This window comes from Mercenaria mercenaria, chromosome 17 (assembly GCF_021730395.1).
Source record: "Mercenaria mercenaria strain notata chromosome 17, MADL_Memer_1, whole genome shotgun sequence".
NCBI classification, from domain to species: domain Eukaryota; kingdom Metazoa; phylum Mollusca; class Bivalvia; order Venerida; family Veneridae; genus Mercenaria; species Mercenaria mercenaria.
This window is the reverse complement of record NC_069377.1, coordinates 29333939-29357335: the sequence shown is the minus strand read 5'-3', so window position 1 is coordinate 29357335 and position 23397 is coordinate 29333939. Positions and strand designations below refer to the sequence as shown.

Below are 23397 nucleotides of genomic sequence, written 5' to 3'. Positions count from 1 at the left end.
TCCACTGAGCCATTTTTGAATGTTCCAAATTTCAAGACTAGCTCAAGGTCAAAATCAAAGTCAAATTTCATTTAGGTACAAAACAATGTGTATGTGGTCCAAATTTGAAAGCGGTGGCTTGAGAAATGTGAAAGCAGGTCACTAGATCAATTTCAAGGTAAAGTTCATTTCGGTAAACAGAACTATGCATGTGCTTCAAATTTGGAGGCTGTAGCTTGAGAAATGTGAAATTAGGTAATAGATAAAAATCAATGTAAAATTTCAATTCAGAACACAAAAATATGCATGCAGTCCAAATTTGAAGCCTGTACCTTCAAAAATGTGAAAATAGGTCAATCTTAAGATCAAAGTTCATTTCGGTACACAAAACTATGCATATGGTTCAAATTTGAAGGCTGTAGCTTGAGAAATGTGAAAGTAGGTCACTAGGTCAAAATCAAGGTCAAATTTTATTTCGGAACACAAAACTATGCAAGTGGTCAAAATTTGAAGCCTGTACCTTCAGAAATGTGAAAGTAGGTCACTAGGTCAATCTCAAGATCAAAGTTCATTTCAGTACACAAAAGTACGCTTGTGGTTCAAATTTGAAGGCTGTAGCTTGAGAAATGTGAAACTAGGTCACTAGGTCAAAATCAAGGTCAAATTTTATTTTGGAACAAAAAACTATGCATGTGGTCCAAATTTGAAACCTGTACCTTCAAAAATGTGAAAGTAGGTCACTAGGTCAATAACAAGGTCAAAGTTTTTTTTAGTACACAAACCTATGCATGTGGTCCAAATTTGAAGGCTGTAGGTACAGAAATGTGAAAGTAGGTCACTAGGTCAAGATCAAGGTCAACTCATGTCAAGGTTCATCTTGCCACTCTAAACTATACATGTGGTCTAAATTTGAATGATGTAAGTTATGGACATGAAGATTCTAAGTTTTTCCCTATATAAGTCTATATGAACCATTTGACCTCTGAGGCAGGGCCATATTTGACCCGAGAGGGATAACTTGAACAAACTTGGTAGAGAACTACTAAATGATGCTACATTACAAAATACCAAAGCCATAGACTTTGCGGTTTGGACAAGAAGATTTTCAAAGTGTTTCCCTATATAAGTATATGTAAACCATGTGACCCCCAGGGCGGAGCCATATTTGACCCCAGGGGAATAATTTGAATAATCTTAGTAGAGGATCACTAGATGATGTCATATACAAAATATCAAAGCCCTAGGCCCTGTGGTTTTTGACAAAAGGTTTTTCAAAATTTTTTCCTATATAAGTCTATATAAACCATTGACCCTAGGGGTGGGGCCATATTTGACCCCAGGGAAATAATCTGAACAATCTTGGTAGAGGACCACTAGATTTTGCTACATACCAAATATCAAAGCCCTAGGCCCTATGGTTTTGGACAAGAAGATCAGAAACCATTCAACTGTTCCTGGCCAATGTGACCTTGACCTTTGACCTAATGACCTCAAAATCAATAGGGGTCATCTGCTGGTCATGGCCAACCTAACTATCAATTTTCCTGACACTAAGCCCAAGCGTTCTTGAGTTATTGCCTGGAAACCATTTTACTGTTCCTGGTCACTGTGACCTTGACCTTTGACATACTGACCTCAAAATCAATAGGGGTCACCTGCTGGTCATGACCAACCTCCCTATCAACTTTCGTGACCCTAGGCCTAAGCGTTCTTGAGTTATCATCCGGAAACTGTTTTACTGTTCCTGGTCACTGTGACCTTGACCTTTGACATACTGACCTCAAAATCAATAGGGGTCACCTGCTGGTCATGACCAACCTCCCTATCAACTTTCGCGACCCTAGGCCTAAGCGTTCTTGAGTTATCATCCGGAAACTGTTTTACTGTTCAGGGTCACTGTGACCTTGACCTTTAACATACTGACCTCAAAATCAATAGGGGTCATCTGCTGGTCATTACCAACCTCCCTATCAACTTTCATGATCCTAGGCCCAAGTGTTCTTGAGTTATCATCCGGAAACCGTTTTACTGTTCAGGGTCACTGTGACCTTGACCTTTAACATACTGACCTCAAAATCAATAGGGGTCATCTGCTGGTCATTAACAACCTCCCTATCAACTTTCATGATCCTAGGCCCAAGCGTTCTTGAGTTATCTTCCGGAAACCGTTTTACTATTCAGGGTCACTGTGACCTTGACCTTTGACATACAGACCTCAAAATCAATAGGGGTCATCTGCAGGTGATGACCAACCTCCCTATCAACTTTCATGATCCTAGGCCCAAGCGTTCTTGAGTTACCATCCGGAAACGGATAGGTCTACATTCCGACCGACCGACCGACCGACCTACCGACCGACATCTGCAAAACAATATACCCCTCCTTTTTCAAAGGGGGGCATAATAAATGTAACGCAACTGAACAAATTACCTTATGACATTCCTTAGAATTCATTTCAAATTATATTTTAAAAAATCTTCAGTCTATGGACATGCATATATATATACACACTTGAAGGCATAACTGTTCAGACCTCAAATGTATCAAATTGGCACGTCGTTTAATTTTGTTGTTATTAATGACACATGGGGTCGAATATTACTTAGACATAATTTAATAATATACAATGTAGTATCAGCCTGATGCCTGATAAGCATGCCTGTTGATTGTGGTGTAACGTCAGTGTAACAATTTTCATTTATATTTCCGAGGACAGTAATTTTATAAAAATCTCTTTAAATGCATTACATTTTTGGTTCAAATAAAGATTTTCTTTTTTCTTAAAGAAAGCGACCTATATGTCGATTGAACTGTTATCTAGTCATTTTATCTTCAAAATGGCCCTTTTACAGCAATATTGAATGCCATTGTTATCAAAGAGTATACGTGCCGTCACACGCTACAGATGTAACAGAAACCCATATAGTTATCATATTTAGTATATATAGTTTTACTAAATATATAAATGAGCTGCGCCATAGGAAAACCAACATAGTGGGTTTGCGACCAGCATGGATCCAGACCAGCCTGCGCATCCGCGCAGTCTGGTCAGGATCCATGCTGTTCGCTTTCAAAGCCTATTGCAATTAGAGAAACTGTTAGCGAACAGCATGGATCCTGACCAGAATGCGCGGATGCGCAGGCTGGTCTGGATCCATGCTGGTCGCAAAGCCATTATGTTGGTTTTGTCATGGCACAGCTCAAATCAGTTGTGTATATAGAGCTACATTCATAACAAAATATCATGCAATAACAGTCTTTGCTTAAAAAACTTCCAGTTTTTAGCGGTAGTACCAATTCATAATGTTTTCAACCATGCATGCAAATAGGCATAGATAAATACAACTTTTGTATCATCCTTTTAAATGCCGATAGCTTCGTGATTTCGTTTTCCATTTATATATTTTTAGTGTTATCATAAATGCTCTTTGTTAAAGGTTATGAAGTTGTGAAAATACTTAGAAAAGGTTATACAATAAAACTAAGTTCTCTAGAGGGTGGTAAAACAACCAATCACATCACTGCATGCAGTAATGACAATGTTTGAAATTCGATGTAGTTTTAATAGCCCTTTTATGACAACCCTTGTTTTCAGCTTAATGTATTAAAAACTTCAAAGACTGAATGGTGTGGAGTACCCCTAGGAAGTATTCCCTGCAAAGGCTTAAAACATCAAATCTTGATCGAACGGGGACGGGCATTGTCGTACGTGCTTGTAAGTCCGATCTGTTTGCAAGATTTGATTAAAATAAAAACATCAAAGCAAAAGTTAAAATGAACTCAACATTAATTTGCACCTCTGTCTCCAGACAGATCTATTGTAGAAAGGAAATGGTAGCATACATAGTTTAGTTGGTATGGACAAGATCATGTAAATGGCATTAGTGCCGTGTGATTTTTATGAAATCTCAAAAATTAGATGACCAAAATTGTAAGATGATATTACATGTACCTATCAGGAACAGGACAGTGATTTTGCTTTGGTTCTGTAACAATTTTTTTCCGTTTCCATTGACAATTTGATTCTCAATAATACTTTAATTATGCTCTAAAACTGTTCAAACTTCAGTAGAAAATGGTGATTTCTTGAATTAAATTAATATTACCATGGAAACGAATCTCGTGACCTATATATCTGATTTTACACTGGTCTATTGGAAGAACACAACTTCAGCTTTTTATCTGTATTTCAACATTAGCCATAAGAATAATAATTGCAAGTACAATGATTTTTTTTCATAAAAATGTCAGATGAGGAGTACTGCTTTAAGTATTTCAAATTAAATAAATGCAAATAACACAAACATATTAGTTACTTTAGAAATTACATTAAACGAGAAAAGTAATTTTATTTAACCTTTTACAAAGGAATCAAGATAAAAGCAAGATAATTGATATTTTAAACGTCTCTTTTGCCATGGTTTCTTTAAACATTAAGATAAATAGGGTACCATGTAAAGTGTTATCACACACTATGTACCCGGATAATCTTAACTCTGTTCAGCGACCCTAACTCAGTGCCAACATGGCGGATGTAAAGCCGATACAACTTTGTTTTCTGTGTAATTACGATGCATAAAGGAATGTTTCGGTAGTTATATCTATCTCCATTGATCAAGTGTATATTTATTTCAAAATGTATCATGTTTAATATATCAACCCTTGTGTTTTCAGGTGGAAAAACGACGAACAAGGCAAATTTTTCAATGAAAACTTTTACAAAAAATCTTTAAAAATGCTTATATGCTTTTGATGCCTCGACTATTTTGTTGTTTGAAAAGAAAAATACACTGCTTTATAGGCCCGTTTACACTATGTTGTTAATCCACTACATGTTGACACAATACATGTTCAAATGTACTGACAGCGAGAAAAGGGATAAAAACCTAAGTTTGAGTTGATAAAAACCGAACTCAGTTTACATGAGGAATGGATAAAAACCTAACTTACACGAAATTGCGGGAAGGATAAACACCTAACCGACTACTATTCTATAAAAATGAATGAGTTGACATGTACATGGTCTGATTATTGTAAACATTACTTTGTAAGCGATATTGTCTTCAAACTTTGTCAATAATTTTACAAAATGTTATATGTATACCCACTACAATCAAATATTTTTTCATAATTTTAATATTATGCAAATAGCAATGTTTGCAAAAATCTGGATAAACCCTCGAAAATAACTCGGTATAAAAGTCAAAATTATTATATAGTTTTATAAGAAATTATTTAATACCACCGATGTTCGAAGTTCTGCAACCCCCAACAAGAATTGTGTTTGTTTCAAATATTGTATATCGTATAGTGTAAGAGATTTTTATAGAGGTGCTAATGGAATATTTTTGATATTGTTTAAATGGGATTAGATTTATGATTAATTATTAAATATGATATTTTTCAGACGGTAAATAGGGAAGAAAAGTGTGTGTGTGTGTGGTGGGGGGGGGGGGGGGGGGGGGATGCATGGACTGACAGGGCAGGGGTGTGGGTATCCTTACATTTTTTCACTTGTCCACGGACACTTAAAAATCCACTTGTCCATATTCAAATTTCACTTGCTCTGATTTGTAATATTAAACCTTCATGAAACTGCAAATAGACTGGAGATCGAGTTCTTTATTTAGGACAATTAAAAGAAAAGCATATCACAGTAACTGTGGTTTAAAAATAAGCTGTTAAAATATTTGCCTTTTAACGTTTATTAAAGTCTGAACTCGCGTAAGCAGGGTTCGGGATCTTTTGATGTCATGCCCGAAACACTGCCCACGCAATGGTGCAAAGCCGGATGAATTCAGAGAAAGACTCTTAAAACGTTCCGACTTGTTTTTAGTCATACTTGCGATCTCTGTGTGCTTTTGATTTTAATTTGGCTGACTACTGGCTCCAATATTTCCTTTGACAGTGACTTTTTGTCTCAGCAGTTGGAATTCTACTTACATACTTATCATAACACTTTATTAAGTTGTTTACGTTTCTGATATTTTATCGTAGTCACCGAGTTTCAGTGTGCGCGAGACCTAGTCAAAGAACCAATCAGATCATGGAAAGTGATGCTTAAAACACAGATGAATGTTGTTTTTTTTTCTGAAACTGCAGCAATCGAGAGGTTTTCAGCAAGTACATCACGGATTTCATACATTAAATTATCTTTATCACCTCCATACACTTGAAGCAACACACAGTCTAAATGATATTTTTTGTTTTCTCATTTTATACCCGAAAAAGACTGCTTGTCCGCGGACACACAGAATGAAAAATGCACTTGTCCGCCAGCAAAAAATCACGAGTCGGACAAGTTGGACATAGGAATCCCACATCCCTGCAGGGGTGGGTAGGTCAAAGAACTTCGAGCAACTATAGTCCATAAATAAAGCACAGACGAACAGCTATGTTTTCGTTTGGTTAGGTGTTTTTCCATTCTAAGTTCGTATTTATCAAGCACTGTTTCCTATACCAGTTAGGAATTATCCGCAAGTTTAAACCCACCTCATAATCAATACAATTTTTAAGCTATAAAAATCAATTTCAAACTTTGATACTGTTAAACATTGTCAAAGAGATGTTTATGGAACTAATACAGTTGATAAGTAAGGTCTTACTGCAATTTCTTGTACTTTAAAACAGTTAGAAACATAAAACATGTTCATTTTGAAGACTTCTTTGAGTACATTTTAATGAATTCCAGCCACATAATGTCACTTTTCGATTGAAATATTTAGTACACAAAACATGTTATCAATACAGGATATTATGACTATCAAAAGTTTTACGCTAACATTGCATACTAACATAAAAAACATGAAAAAAGACAAGGAAATTATCTACATACATCGTCTTTCTGTCAGCCATGTTGGCACTGAGTTAGAGTCGTTGAACAGAGTTAGGATTATCCGGGTACATATTGTGTTATCAGTATTCTGCTAATAATATTACCCTAATATTTCATGTTCATGTTAATAGAATGGCAATGAATCCGTCGAAAAATCCGTTAACTTACATAATTGTTTAAAAATGAGAGAAAATACGTTACCGTGGAAACACGAGCCCCGCGTCATACATTTTAAACTTATTTTTTAAAGCTAACCTGCATACTAATAAAAATATCAACTACTCAGACTTCTACGAATAACAGTGAAATCGAAATCTGAAAAGCGTTAAATATCCGTATTTTCCTTCTTCTTTCAATATAAAAAAAAAACATGTGGAGAGTTATGTTCCTCAAACCTGAATATTACTTGTACTCAAAGGGACAGAGATAAACGAACTTGAGATTGTAGCTGCCAAAACAATTAACTAACACGAAAAACAATAAATTGCTACGGTTTATTTATTAGAATTTACCTCGGTAAGAAGGTAACCTACCTCCTTAAGGTATATACATAATATAAAATATAGAATTGGGAATAAAAATAAAATCCTTTAGATCACTGTAGACACGGTATTTCACAATTATATCCTTTTAAAACGTATTTATTCTGTTGGAAATTCAACCATTCAATTTATTCAAGTTGGAATGTTTAAACTATCATTTATTGCTATAAACGGGCTGTCAAGAGCAAAAAGACATTCTAGAGTTAAAATATTTAAGAGATTGGACATAGCTAAACAACACACTTTATTACCTTATGTCGAATTCTGTGGATTTTCTTTCCTACTAAACAGTTTCATTTATCAATATTCTTCTAAATGCGAACACGATTAAAATGAAATACGCATTAACAAAACTCTCGGAATTGAGGGGTTATCCAAAAGTTGTATTAACAATTTACACACTCGTTATTATTACAGTAAATCAAGATCATAGATACAATCTGTTTTTACTTAAAATATTTTATTTATAGTCATTAAAGGTTCCGACGATTCTTGTTATCGGATAGAAATAGATGTAACGTGATTTACAAACTTCTTTAAAATTCTCGATATAGCCATAATTGAGCCGCGCCATGGGAAACCCAACATAGTGGCTTTGCGACCAGCATGGATCCAGACCAGCCTGCGCATCCGCGCAGTCTGGTCAGGATCCATGCTGTTCGCTAACAGTTTCTCTAATTCCAATAGGTTTTGAAAGCGAACAGCATGGATCCTGACCAGACTGCGCGGATGCTGGTCGCAAACCCACTATGTTGGTTTTCTCATGACACGGCTCATATTGTTCTGAGAAAAAAATGCATGTTTAGTATCCAGCTCTTGTGTACAGCTGGTCACTTCTTTTTCCTCAGTGAGACAGGTGGGGGACTCCGTAGCAACTACCTCATAAACCCCTTCTAGAAACGACTGGTTTGATAACTGCCCCATGCCTTGCCTTTGTCGTGCCCTGTTTTTTTTTTAAACAGTGTTTCCGTTGATGCTCTTGCTTCGTATATTACTGTTCCTTTGTTTTTGGTTTATGAGAATTATAAAATTAATAAAAAAAGTTTTAGTTATTTCTATGAAAACGGTATGTTCTGTGTAAGGCGAGCTTGACAATCATGCACCTTGAGATAACAAACTGCATCGACAAATGTAGTGGAGACCTTATGTCTGTTAACACACGTTTTCTCTCCTGTTAAACACCCCCGAAAAGTGACAAGAACATCAGTTTTATGCAAGAATGGATTAAAATACTGAACATAATGAAATTAAAATCACTATTATCTAACAAATTCATTCAGTGTCCGTACAATGCGCATTTTCATAAAAGTATCGTTATAACATTATTAACTGAAATACTCAAATTAACATCGCTAATAATATATCAGCCGCGCCATGAGAAAACCAACATAGTGCGTTTGCGACCAGCATGGATACTGACCAGCCTGTGCATCCGCAGTCTGGTCATGATCCATGCTGTTGGCTTTCAAAGCCTATTGCAATTAGAGAAACTCTTAGCGAACAGCATGGATCATGACCAGACTGCGCGAATGCGCACATGCTGGTCGCAAACGCACTATGTTGGTTTTCCCATGGCGCGGCTCATATATTTAGAACGGACTCGACATCACATTAATTTTGATGCAAGACAGATGCGCAGATGGTTTGCATTTCAAATTTTCGGAATTAAAGGTTATTGCCAAATATCCGTGCTTGTTTAGTTTTACAAAGTCGGTGTATAAACTTAATAGATATAATTCAACGGGTCGATCATGCAAACTATGATTGCTCTTTTTATGATAAAACTTATCGCTATATAATTCATTAGGCACAAGCAGTTCATAATAACAAAAATATTAAAAAAGAGACATAATAATAAAGGAAGTTGTTCGTTTTGACTTATACATGTATCCGGAAAATGTTATCCCTATGTACTGGTTTAAAATACAGTCGAAACTCGGTATCTCGAATTTCAAGGGACTGTGCTTTTTATTTCGAGATAACCGGAATTCGAGTTATGAGGAGGGACGTATATGGACAGAAATGAGTACACATTACGAAAAGATTTGATAAAAAGTAGAAACTGTTTCCTTGATGCCGTCTATACGCGGTCGGCACTTTACGCGTACACCATTCCGTACAGTTTGTGTTTATCAATTTGAAAGTTTTTATCAGTTTTTCGAAGAATAAAAATTATACTAACCTCAAATGTTTTTGAGTTAAGTTTTCTTTTTGTACCACGTTTCTTTGCCGGATGTATTGGTATGTGTGTAACTGATGATATGGATGTGAGGAAGTTATTAAACTCATTCTTAGTGTGTATTAAAGATCTGAATCTTGTTCGTTTTTTGTATCAAACTTTTTTTGTTTGTTTATTTTTGTTGAGCGGCAGAAAGTTTAGACATGACGTGAAATCAATGCTGTTACAGTTGTTCAGTAAATGTCGTAGTCAAAATGAAATACAGAAGGCGGTAAGTCAAGCCAGTAACTTGGTAAACAATACTGAGAAATAAACGTAGAACCCGACATCCGGAAAGTTATTTTTGTTTTCGGTGTCGAAGTTATCTTGTTTTTCACTTTGTATGAACCTCAGATGATATTTTAATGCATCTTTGAATCTATGAAGTGCTCCGGACATAAAATTTCCTGTTTAACACTTTTGACGGGATACTTAAAGAAGAATTTAATATGACCCTTTTTTGATACTTGAATAATTTGTACAAAAGTTCTGACTTAGAAAGAGGTACGTAACACCCCTTTTAAACGGATTTAAACAAAAGTATTCTCATCTATCAAATGACAATCATTCGGACAGTGACGTTTTTTACCTGATCATTACTTCATACAGATTATTAGCATTCTGTTATTTTTTCCTGTTTACGTAATATTTAAATGAATTGTCACGCTGGAAGATATAAATTGACAATATTTGAGTTATTTTACAGCAATTACTATTTAATAAATTAAAATCACTGTTACACTATGCGACCAGTGAAGATCCGTGTTGGCTGATCATGGCCTTCATCGCTTGCTATTCAGTCAGTAAATTTTAAGTGAACACCCCTTCGAATAATAAATGATATTGCCCTAATCGTATGATGGATCAGTCCATTTTTGGAAATTTAGCTGGATAAGGGCTAGTAACGCAGATATATAGCAATACATCAAGGTATTTTATTATAGTTGAGTTTACATTGCTCAAACAGTAATCGAAGTTCTTAGTTTATTACGCTGCTCGACATGTTATTACATAGAGTTGCGTAATAAGGCATCCATGGGAATTCGAGGATGGTATCTTTTTTCTGAATTAGGTGTACCGAATAAATTTTAATTTCTTCAACAAGAAAATCTGATACCAACGAAATTATTTTTCAGACTGGATGTCACCGTAATTTAAACATTTGACCTACCAATACGTATGGCCATATATTAACCACATACATCTATTAGGCCTACTGTGGAATTTGATAATTGCATTATTTTGCAATCTTCAGTTAAAAAACGTCTCGAGGTCTTTATATTGACCATAAACCTACTGTCTCCTTAAACATTTGGGTCATGAACAGTTTATTAAATGCAGGCAACCATGACTTAAAGTTTGACAGACGTTGGCTAAAGTATTTTCCAAAATATAGATCTTAAACTGTTTAAAGTCATTATGAAAATGAGGTTATAAACGGGGACTATAGAAATATATCTCTATGTTAACCTATTCTTCTAAACATATAAATATGTGAAACTGTTGTCAGTGACTGACCATTGACTACCATAACAATAGGTGTCATCAGCTGACGGAAACTAGCAACCATCCTATAAAGGTATGCCACTGTAAGTTAGAGCGTTCTCGATTATTTGATTGAAAACCAGGCCCCGATTTCACGAAACAACTGAAGTAATTGCTTAGCTAAGTTTGTTATTTCAAATGTTTGGCGTTGCTCTTCAATTTTGATTTGTTCATCTATATCAGAACCATATATGTCTATTTCATAGATCAAAACATAACAATTCTGATTTTTACAGAAAACGATGTATAGAAATAAAAAATATACTTAAGCAAATACCTAAGTTCGTTATATCATGCTTAAAAAGAAATATCATATTTGTGTAATTGAAGTTAGTAATGCAGACAAATTATACTAACCAGAGTATAATTTAGCTATAAATACATTGTCATAGAAAAACAACAACATTAAATTACGATTTCTTAAGTAATAACAAGATTTTGAAATAACAGACTTAACAAAGTAAGTTTTTTTCGTGAAACTGGGGCCAGATGTTCAAATGACAGAGCAACGAACCAAGTGACTGGAGCAAATCATTATACCTTTTTTGGAGGCTGGTTTATTAGTTGGGCCTGGGCAGAAAACTGCAAATGAAATATTAAATTCTGGTACAAGACCACATGCGCCCTAAATTTATACAGTGAGCTGTTAAGCTTAAGCTGGGACAAGCTATGTAAGCAGAACCCAGGAGGTATCCAGGTTATTATGTATTCATTTTGAAAACAAAAAGTCTATAGACAAAGTAATTTTGATATTTTATTTTAATAAAGTCTGTTAACATAACGGCAGTCAGTAACAATAACATTTTTAACAAGAAAAAAAAAGATGATTTGAGCAACAATTCCAATTTAAAACAGCACAGATGTATGTTTCTCTGATTATACAATAACAATGTAATAATAAGTACAGTATACAATTCGATATGTGAAAATTTTGCATATGTAAACAGGTAATAAAAATAAAGATAAGTAGCTATCACAGTATTCTTTGTATTGCACTGGGGTTGGAAATAATGTATTTATTGCACATTTTGAATAATTATTGCACATTGTCACTTTCTGGAATAACATTAAGAATTAAAATTTGTGTTTAGTAACTCATGTCTATACTGTTATGTTGTGTCATTTCTGTTGGGTATTTTGTCATGTCCGTATGAATTAAGCGTCCGAGTACAATGGGTTCTCTATCGAAGTGGATTGCTGCAAATATTAAAAAAGAAACAGAAATAAAAGACATGTCATCTAAATTCAACGGTCGGGGAGTTAAAGTAATTACGTTATACGGCGACTTTCCCGGTATTGGTGATGGACCTCGGGCACCCCTTCATGCATTATTTCAGGCACGAGCGGGGACATGGGTAGAACACAGACCATATATAAGCCAACTGCATGGCTTCATCATATGACATAATTCTATACTCCAAGTTAGGTTTCGTATCCACATCGGTGAGGGGGAATCGATTCGAGGTCAGCGACCCCAACAATTCGGCCACGGAGGCCACTCACAGGTTTTCAATTGTCACATTCTTAATTTGTTTTAAACCTTTCTAAGAACCAAAGAGAATGTATTCTGTTGACAAATTTCGGGAACATGAAAACTAAAAAAGTACATGTTGTCATTGGCAAAATGTTTATTTCAAACTGGCCTAAGTTCTTCTAGTAATCTTACAGAATATTATATTATTTTATATTTATAACTAGACACTTTACTTACAAATGAACATAAAATGTCTCAACTTACCATTCCAAAGTTACCATTGTCTATATCGCTCATTTGGAACTGAAATAAAGAAAGAAAATAATAAAATCATTAACAGATATCTCTAGAAACATTAATTTTCATATCATCACAGTCTGTTTTTAGACATTGAGATAATTTATATTAAAAAAAGAACGCATTTCTTCGCATGAGGCAATCATCGTATCCGGTACAAATCTGATGTTAAGAGGAAAATAATACATGCACTGGGTAAAATCTTTACTTTTCGTTACCGACGGTACATGAAATAAATGAAATAAACATATTTCTTACATCAGTCTCAGCAGCTCCATAGCCGTCATATACCGGGTTAGTCAGTCCGCCCTCAGGTGCTCGTCCTCTACGGAATGATGATAGGCTTGGAAGGCTTACACTGCAATGTAATATGGTTACAGTTTTATATACATGCATATTAATATCACGTTTAATTCACTCAATTTTCATGTAAAAAGGACACTACCAAAATTCATTATCACATGCTAGCCGATTTCACCTTAGGCCTTAAAATTCAAACATAGCTCTATAAAGTAAATTTGCAAACTGAAAAAGTCATGGGTTTTTAGTCACCCAGACTCAAATCACATCATCTGATGAGTTTAAAGCTTAAAATTGTGGAGATCGACCCCATACGCCCCTCTTGGCAGTATTTCAAACATTGGCCGACACCTGGATAGAACCATCGACCTTGCACATGCCAGCTGGATGGCCCTCGTGACTCGAACCCACATAGGTATGGAGAAAGTGATGTCGAGTATAAACCTTAATTACTTGGCCAATGAGGCCTCTCAAGGAACTGACGGAGAAAAAGTATTTACAATTATTTCTGGTGGCAAGTATATTTAAATTTCTATTTAAACTAATAATTATAATGATATAAAGCAGTATTAAATAAAGTAAAAAAGTTTGTAAAAGTGAAGTCTTACTCAGGTTTGTACTTTTTGAGCATGAAGAACGAACCAACAACGATAACTATAAGGCCAACAACACCAAAGGTCGCTCCAACACCAACCTTCCAGCCTCCTGAAATGACAGGAAATACATATTGTAGCGACTTTCATCGCATTGTGCTTAAAACTAGATATATATGCAAAAAACAAGGACATAAATAGTGCTGACTAATGTTAATAAAATTTGAACATCTTACATGTCAAACTTAAAGCTTTTTGAAAGAATTTCAGACCAACGAAACAAGATTTCATGCAGGTGTTGTGTAATTAAAATAGCTACAAAAGATGAATTTGAAATACTTTTTTTTTCAATTTCTTACCGGAACTTTTGTTTGGCTGTGACGATTGTAAAGCATTTGGTGATTTAAACTGGCATCTATTTCCCTGATATCCGGTTGTACATGAGCACATTGGTGGACTACTTCCGGTTATACACGTGCCTCCGTTCTGACAACTGAACATAGGATCGCCGCATGATGGAGTACATAAACTCTCGTCAGTACCGTCCCCACAGTCGTCCGACCCATCACAACGTGTTACATTAGTTATACACTTTCTCTGTTTCGTACAGTAGTAAAAGTCTACTCTGCATTTTTCTGAAATGCAGTTCAACAATGTATAATGACCTTCCGCTTTGTCAAATTGTGAAAACACTTTCAAACGAGTGTATTGTTTAAAAGAAAAATACTGCTCACTTATTTCTGATCTACAAGGCAACCACTTTTTCAATTGAAATACTTTTCGATAACCATGGCAAATGTCTTGTAAATTTAAAGTTATTGCAAGATCCAATTATTCCACTTTCCCGTCAAATATGTTGACTATTTGTTGCCAAAGCAACCGCATAAATGTTTGCTTTTGCCATAGTAACACAATAAAAGGACGTGCATATTCCCCATATAAATTTTTGTACGTTAAAGCTATCAATGATTCTAATTTTTTGTGAAAGTTCTGACTGACAGACGGACAAGGGCAACCCATATGTCCTTCAGTGAACACCGGAGAGGACTTATATGCCACCTATTTAATTAAAAACCGTCAGTTGAGAGTCTGATGGGCTCATAACCGCTCTTTATGTGTATGCTAAGCAGCTCATCTGACTCAAATGACGAACTTTGTACAAATATTTGAAAGATCTATATCTATTTTCCGCAAAGTGGGATATTTTGAGAGATGTGCCAGCACAATGTTACACTTACTGCAATCACTTCCTTCATCAGTTTGATCAGCACAGTCTGGTACTCCGTCACAATGTAGTATAGCAGGTATACACTGTGAGGATCCGCACTGGAATTGTCCATGTGGACAGTTGTTTACTCTAGGTGTTATAACTGACGTCTTGGGAGGTACAGTCCTCAATGTTGTTGACCCTTTTGTTGTTGAAGGTCTTGTAACACCAGACGGTAAAGCTGAAACAAGTATCAATGATTTAACATAAAAAATTCTTAGCTTAAGGAAAGTATTTTGTCATCATTTCCATGCGGTCCTGTTTAAGATACGCTATTCATTTCATGATAGGTATATTCCTTTTGAACAGGTCAGTGCATTTCTTTGGCAACTGCAGTGCAAATATCTAGGAATAAAACATGCCAAAACGTTTGTAGCATATATAATACATAAAACATTATAAACAATAGTTAACATGTGTATCTTATGCTGTTAGAGTGTGAACAATTCTTAACACAAAGCATAGAGGTCTGATGTAGATTTGAGCCGTGCCATGGGAAAACCAACATAGTGGCTTTGCGACCAGCATGGATCCAGACCAGCCTGCGCATCCGCTCAGTCTGGTCAGGATCCATGCTGTTCGCTAACAGTTTCTCCAATTCCAATAGGCTTTAAAAGCGAACAGCATGGAGCCTGACCAGACTGCGCGGATGCGCAGGCTGGTCTGGATCCATGCTGGTCGCACACCCACTATGTTGGTTTTCTCATGGCACGGCTCATTTTATCAATTTTTAAGAACAAGAGCGATCAAACTGAGATTGCTATTATTATTTTGCATTCCATGATTTCAATGGATATTCTTATTCACATTATTATTACATGTAAGAAGAAAGCAAATATTACATTTAGCAGTAGTTGTCGGACACTGTGATCCCTCGTCGGACCCATCAGGACAGTCCCATATTCCGTCACACTGCCACGTTTTAGGCAAACATTCTTTGCGAGGGGTGCAGTAGAACTCTGTCTGAGCATTGCACTTTGGTCTTGTTAGTTTTACAGGTGGTACTGAAAATAGATTCTTTAAAATTATCAACTAAATTTAAATCAATTATCACATACAGTTCACTTCTGTTCTGAAAAAATGTTCTGACGAAGTTACAAACTTTTTTTTTTAATTTAATAAAAATAAAAACTGATATTAAATTACCAGGCATAGGTGTCCTGCTTTATTCAACTGCAATTACATAACTTGAAACTACTTTATGAGGTTCAATCTAAAATTCATATTTTCAAACTTAATCTTAAACTTGGTAATAATATATCTTCATTACTTACGACCAGTTTTGCATTCAGGTGTGAAAGTGACGTCATCTATAGCAATATCTGATTTAGCCTTGTCACCGGCTGTAGCTTCAAAAATCACACTGAAATTAGCATTGTCACCAATCAAAACATTGGCATACTGCCAGCTCTGTCCTTTGTTCCCGCTGATAGACCACATCAAGTTCTTCTGGTTGTTGATGTTGTATGTATATACCTGCAGTTTACAGCATAATAATATGATAAAACATGTCTAATAGATTAAAATATTCACTGAAAAAAATATCTTTAGGTAGTAAAAAGCAGTTGTATGTGACAACAAAATAATGAGCCTGTGTAGGTTCCAGGCAGGACTGCGTAACTTTTAGCCTGCTAATGGCAAGAGATTCTGCCTTTTAGACTGGTGCAGATGTGCAGGCTGAACATCGCCTGTAATGTTCGCAATTCAGTCAATAAATTTTCAGTTTATGCCCCTCTAAATAATAAGTGGTACAGCGCAAATTGAATAACGGGCCAGTCCATTTTAGAAATTTAGCAGGTTAAACGTTAAATTTTCAATATTGAATAAAGTACAACAAAGGCTCGTTAAAGGAAGAAACTTGAGTGACGTGATGCAGTAATCAAATCCAATGTACTGTTTATGGATAGGGTGTTTTGTCACAAAAGGTCTAAATGTCGACACAAGTTATTAAAAGCATAAATATATAGACATGACACTATTAAATAATGAATAGTAAACTAATTTTTAGGAGCAACATTCTCATCTTCTAATTTCATTTTAGATGTATTTTGATTGCACACCAAACAAGGAATAGAATACCAATTAGAGTTTGCCTAAATCGTGGCAATGTGACGGAATTTGGGATTGTCCTGATGGACCCGATGAGTGAGTGAGTTGGGTTTTACGGCGAATCGACACAAAATGGTCATATATCGCCGAGAAGAAGTCATATCGCAAACGCCAACTGTAAAGTCTAAGGGATCATAATGTCCGACAACTACCGCTGGTTACCAATATATAAGTGGTAAACATGTATCATAAAGATAAACCCAAGCAAAGTTTCGAACCTGCATTATTGTCAGCAAGTGATTCGAAGTCGAAGTCAGCGGCATTTAAGACCCCTCACTGAGGCCATAAGTTACAGACTATCTACGAAAAACAGTTCAATGTCATATAACCACACAAGTTCTGAAAATGGTATAAATGACACATACCCTCAGAGGACCTATATTGTCAGAGCCAAACATGTAGTAGTAGAAACGAACGTAGCAGACACCTGTGCTGCTTGGGAAAAATGGAGTCTGTACGTCCGCAATATCTCCTGGACGCATGTTGCCACTGTTTATTGTGAGAAATTGTCCTGTAAAAAAAAATAAAATAATAAGGTTTAAAATCCTGATAACTTTTATAGTCCATCATTGATATAGTCAATGCATTTTTGCATGTGATAAGTAACTTTTAAAGATTTTACAATTATACTAAGATAACATCATAATTAGGTTTAACATTGATGTGACAGACATACTTAAATATTTTATTTTGAAATCATATGATATACATATTTAAATATTTTAATTTGAAATCATATAACAGACAAAATTCTAAAGAAAATAGGTTTAGATAACAATGTTTATACTGTTCTATTGTAGTTAAACTTTTCAATTGAAAACCGTTGACGAAAGTAAGACGAGAATTAAAAATAAATTTCTTGCTCCTTTTTGTGTTGGCAAATGAATTCAAAGTGTTACCATTTTGGGTGCCCTGATGATCTGCGTCAGCTCCAGTCCCAATATTTTGTCGGTAGGTAGCCTGCATCCAATCAGCATCGTCGTCCAACCTCTGAGTCCACCCACATAGAGACTTCCAATTTTGCGCATCAAAATTACAATCTCCAGCATTTGGAACTGAAAGAAAATATCCATGTAAGTACATGTATAACCTGAATACCATCTATGCCGCCATCTTTAACAGTACATTTGTATTAGTTTTTGTTTTGGGTTTAACGCCGTTTTTCAACAGTAGTTCAGTCACGTAACGGCGGGCAGTTAACCTAACCAGTGTTCCTGGATTTGTAGCAGACCAAACCTGTTCTCCGCAAGTAACTGCCAACTTCCTATTAATCAAGGTGGAGGATGAATGATTTCAGACATAACGTCTTTTATCAAATCGTCATGGAGAACATACCACCCAACGATCCGCAGACCGACGCTTTCCATATTGAGCTAAGCGGGCGGGTTCATTTGTAAAAGTAATGCAATTAGAATTCAACATACATGTACAATCCTATATATGTATATAATCTTACAATACAAAATTTCAATTGTTTATTCTTACCACAGCCGTCCTCATCCGATCCGTCATTACAGTCAACTGTTTTGTCACAACGTCTGTTCCTTGGTATACACTGTTGATGATTGGAGCATAGGAACTGGCTACCAGTACAATTACCGACTATACCTGTAAACATTGTTGCGTGAGTTGTAGAGGAAGCAAAAATACTATATTAGAACTCTGGGTGTGGGTGATATTTTAACTGGATATCACAAATGTAATGGTAATTATAACAAATTAAGTATAATTGTAATTTATCTACTTAGCTGGATTCTGCTAGAAAAACAAGGAATTGATTTTTAATCGTGCCAGAAAAGACAAAATTTAGCCTTTGATTATTTCTGTTACAAACAAGTCTACAGTGTAAAACATATTCGCATTTTTATCTGAAACTGCCAGAAACTGAATAATTCTATAATCGATACAAACATATATTCTTACTAACAGATAATCATGTCCACGTGACAAATATAAAAATGTTTACAAAAGTCTGTTAATTCAAATACATTATAAATGTACATTTACTCTTAACCTTTAGCCTGCTGGCGGCAAGTGATTTTGCCTTTGCGAACAGTGCAGACCAAGATCAGCCTGCACATCCGTGCAGTCTGATCATGGTCTGCACTGTTCGCTATTTAGTCAGTAAATTTACGGCAAACATCCCTTTGAATAATAAGTGGTACTGCCCAAATTGAATGATGGACCAGTCCATTTTAGAAATTTAGCAGGGTAAAGGTTAAGTGTAACATTTAAAGAGTAATTCTTACTTGGAGTACACTTTGAAAAGTTGATATCATCAATTGCTACAATATGACCCTGAGCATTTCTCGGGAAGACAACTTCTATCATAAAGGAGAACGTCTGGAAGGAACCAACTTTAAACTGTGCCCTCTGCCAAGTATTGGAACTGTTGGTGGTGACGGAGTACAGTCGAACACCTTGTGCCTGTTTAGTTTTCAACACAACCTGGATGACGGAGCCTATGGAGCCAAATGCATTGTACCAGAATGTCATCTGGCATGATGGACCAGATGAGAAATACATGCTAGATTCCAACAAGGCGGCATACCCTATAGGGTTTTGACCGTTCTGTACATAAATGTAGTGACCTGAAGAAAAAGATGTCATGCAGTCACCTTTTTTTTGTACCGTAGGAGGAATATATAGTTTTCCAAAATCGACCATCTTCGAAAGTTGTTACTTAGATACTGCCTCTTTTTTATCTGTTATATTCACTTACGTTAAAACACGAACGATTTTGCCCTTTTCCTGTTATTTAAACAAAATGGAACAAATACACCGCTCAAGGAAAAGCAAGAAACAACAATTAATGAAGCATTGACAATCTAGAGATGAGAAGTTAGTTCTAGTGAGTAACAGAAACATTTACTACGGAATTAGTACCAACCATTTGCATTGCTAACAGTATGGTCAGTCTTTGGTCCTGGCGAACTGCCAGCTGCTATGAGTTTGAAGTTTGCATTGTCACGACCAGAATTCTTCCATCCGCACATATTATTGGTCTCAAACTCACATGATGTTCCTTAAATATAACAGTTTTGAAGTTTAATGTCAAGCCGATATATTTGACCGTTCGTTAGCTTTTACTTTCGCTGTATCAAAACGTGTCAATCACAAGTATTAATATAACATGTAATTATTAAAAGACAATGGCCCAGTTGTTCAAGTATTTAAAAGTGCAGGTCGTACAAAATTCAAAAGTCAAGAATTTAATGATGAAACTAAAAATATGAACCAAATAAATGAACAAGTTTTACCGTGATCCGACACAAAAAGCTGTCGGATAATAATTGACTTATGAATTTAAAACACCCTTATAACATTGTTTTTAAAATAAATCTTATCTAAAACAGTTGTATACGAAATAATCAAACACTGGCGTTTGAGGTTATGAAATCAGGTCTGGACATTCATACCTGTTAAGCTGCTTTATATTAGAAGTACGGGCTTAGTTTCAAACTGCCATTTTTTGATTTCAAATTTAACTTGCAAGAATCAAAGTAAAACAAAAACTGCCGACATAATTTCTTACCACAACTTGCTTCATCAGAATTGTCGCCACAAGCATCAATAAAGTCGCACTGCTCCTTGAATGAGTAACATTTATTTTTGTTGTTACATTGCAGTTGACCAGGTCCACAGGATCCGACCGTTGTGCTGGGTGGTGTTGGCTGTCCAGGTACATGGCCTGTTTAATGTAAACGATACAATTATGACAATGTCATGGATCTTCTAACTAATAACATCGTGTTATCCAGATCACCTTGCGAATAGGTACACACAACCTTTTTTAAAACCAGATTCGTAATCTCAGCGCAAACTGTATATAACAGCAAGGACATAACGAGGCACGTAACCCCTTTTTGTGCCGAGTTGACAATATAGTAAAATTACTATAAATTAAGGAAAGGTATCTGACTGCTAAATGTATGTTTATTATATATTCATATAATCTAACAGTGTATAGTATTAATATACGTATAAATATTGTGAAATAAAGCTGAATTTCACGAAAAACACTGTTACTAATGAAATGTAAATAGGAGTAAGTTATAACAAGCTTTACCTCCGATCTGGCATCCAGGAGTCAGTGAGATATCATCTATAGCAATGTTATTGTGTACACCACTACCAACACTTCCTTGTATCACAATCTATATAAAACAACTTTATGTCATCAAAGCCTGACTATAATTTACTTTTACCACATTCTTTACTATATTACTAAGTACTGAAAATAATGACAATAAAATCTGTAAAAAGATCCTTTGGAAGCAAAGAATGCAACCAAAAAGAATAATAGCAGACTCGGTTTTGATTGAGTGTGTTCATGTGTTCACGCCCCCTAGCACCTGCTTAAGCGGAACTCTATTACACATATGTTGAATGGACACCATGATCCCAAAGGACCAGAAACCTAAAATGCAATGTAACACAATACAACGTAAATAAAATCTGGAAAGTAGATCCATCGGAAGCACCGAGTCGCTTTTGTTCCTCCACTGAAACAAGATCTATCAATCTTAACACCAACCTATTTTTTCTTCAAGCAACGTCCGTGTTTACGATTTGTACATAATACTAACTGCAGTTTGTGTAATTACATAAGTGATCGACAAAGCTGATGTTTTAAGGTAAACATTTTACCTGGAAATCTACATTCTCGGTAGGGGTGTCCATGACAAAAGTTGCAAGTTTCCAGACATCACCGTGATCGCCTTGAATAGAAGAAAGGTCACTCAGGCCTCGAATAGGCTGCAAGTATGACACCCTCTTGGATACAGTCAGTGTGCCTAGCTCATTTCCCCACATATGGTACCACAGTCGAAGCTGAATATAAACAAGATAACTTTGATGAAATATATCTGAAAACATAGAATAGCCATTACAAGCTCGCTTATACCGACAACAGATATTATATGCTTGCTTACACCAGAAACAGCCTTTATATGATTCTTTAAACGAACAATAATCTTTACATGATTGCTTTAACCAACAATAGCCTTTACATGATTACTTAAACTAACAATAGCCTTAACATTACCGCTAATACCCTTTACACGACTGCTTAAAACTAAGTCTAACAATAGCCTTTACACGACTGCTTAAACTAACAATAGCCTTGACACAACTGCCAATAGCCTTGACATGACTGCTTTAATCGACAAAAACCTTCAAATGACTGCTTATAGCCGTTACATGATTGCTTAAACTAACAATAGCCTTTAAATGTTTGCTTAAACAAACAATAACCTTTATATAATTGTTTAGACCAACAATAACCTTTACATGATTGCTTTGACGGGAAGTACCTATTCCATGCTTGTTTATAACCAAATACAACCATTACATGCTTACCTTTAACCAATTTAACCTGTATGTGTTTTCTAAACTAATAATAACCTTAACATGTTCACTTAAACCAAGTATAAAAGCCTTTACACACTTGCTTACCCAAGTATTAGCTATATATGCTTGCTATAATCAATATCAGCCTAAACCAATAGTAGCCAGCATCAGCTATTGCGTTTTATTGTCATTAAGGTGTCTAGAATACTCACAGCGCAGTTCTTTGATAAACCACTGATAGTTGGTGACGTCAACCTTGCATAATCACCAGGTTTCCTTGGTGCAGACCCGTCTATGTATAAATATCCACCTAAACAGAGATAGAAAATAATGCAATTGCAATCTAATATAAAACATTTATCTGAATATACATATGGCTATAAATATAACAGATATAACAGATGTTCGAAAACAGGTGCAAGAGTCTGATTGTACTAAAATGTGTATCAAAAATAATATGGTAATTAATTCTAAAGACCACAAACCTGCTTCTGTGTGTGATGTGTGGTCAACACTTGGTCCTGTTCCAAGAGTAGGTGTGGAGCCCTTGGCCAATGTCCAGTCAAACTGGTCATCTAAAGCATTTTTCCAGAAGCTGCATATTTCATTTGTGAAGGAGCACCTGCCCTTGTATGTAATGTCACACAGTTTTGTCTGAAAAACGAAAGTTTAACTGAATTACTACATGTAGCATTGTCATCCTAAAGAAACAAAATGTACTTTAGAAAATGACAAAAATACTCTCTGAGAGAGTAACTGTTTGCCTGTATGTAAATTTATGTGTTTGAGTAGTGTTTTCCATAATCAGTAAAATAATAAATTCAAGCAAGGTTACTCATAACTGGCAACATCAATACATTAAGAAGCAAAACAAAATACAAATATT

The 23397-nt window shown here is 35.5% G+C and overlaps 1 protein-coding gene across 1 annotated transcript in view; it reads right to left on the bottom strand.

Annotated features, from left to right (window-relative positions):
• Window positions 1–11860: 11860 nt before the first annotated feature.
• The window catches only part of LOC123535848 (MAM and LDL-receptor class A domain-containing protein 2-like), a 165256-nt gene continuing 153719 nt past the window's right edge, over window positions 11861–23397 (bottom strand). Inside the window, exons 151-168 of the mRNA XM_053527737.1 lie at window positions 22997–23165; window positions 22724–22821; window positions 21810–21992; window positions 21229–21316; window positions 20695–20850; window positions 20050–20184; window positions 19409–19750; window positions 18645–18767; window positions 18059–18214; window positions 17525–17670; window positions 16325–16526; window positions 15893–16054; window positions 15022–15231; window positions 14143–14418; window positions 13799–13895; window positions 13149–13248; window positions 12858–12896; window positions 11861–12316 (exon numbers count right to left, since the gene is read on the bottom strand). Coding sequence (XP_053383712.1) covers window positions 12275–12316; window positions 12858–12896; window positions 13149–13248; window positions 13799–13895; window positions 14143–14418; window positions 15022–15231; window positions 15893–16054; window positions 16325–16526; window positions 17525–17670; window positions 18059–18214; window positions 18645–18767; window positions 19409–19750; window positions 20050–20184; window positions 20695–20850; window positions 21229–21316; window positions 21810–21992; window positions 22724–22821; window positions 22997–23165 — 2724 coding nt within the window. The 3' untranslated portion in view covers window positions 11861–12274. The remainder of the gene's footprint in view (window positions 12317–12857; window positions 12897–13148; window positions 13249–13798; window positions 13896–14142; window positions 14419–15021; window positions 15232–15892; window positions 16055–16324; window positions 16527–17524; window positions 17671–18058; window positions 18215–18644; window positions 18768–19408; window positions 19751–20049; window positions 20185–20694; window positions 20851–21228; window positions 21317–21809; window positions 21993–22723; window positions 22822–22996; window positions 23166–23397) is intronic.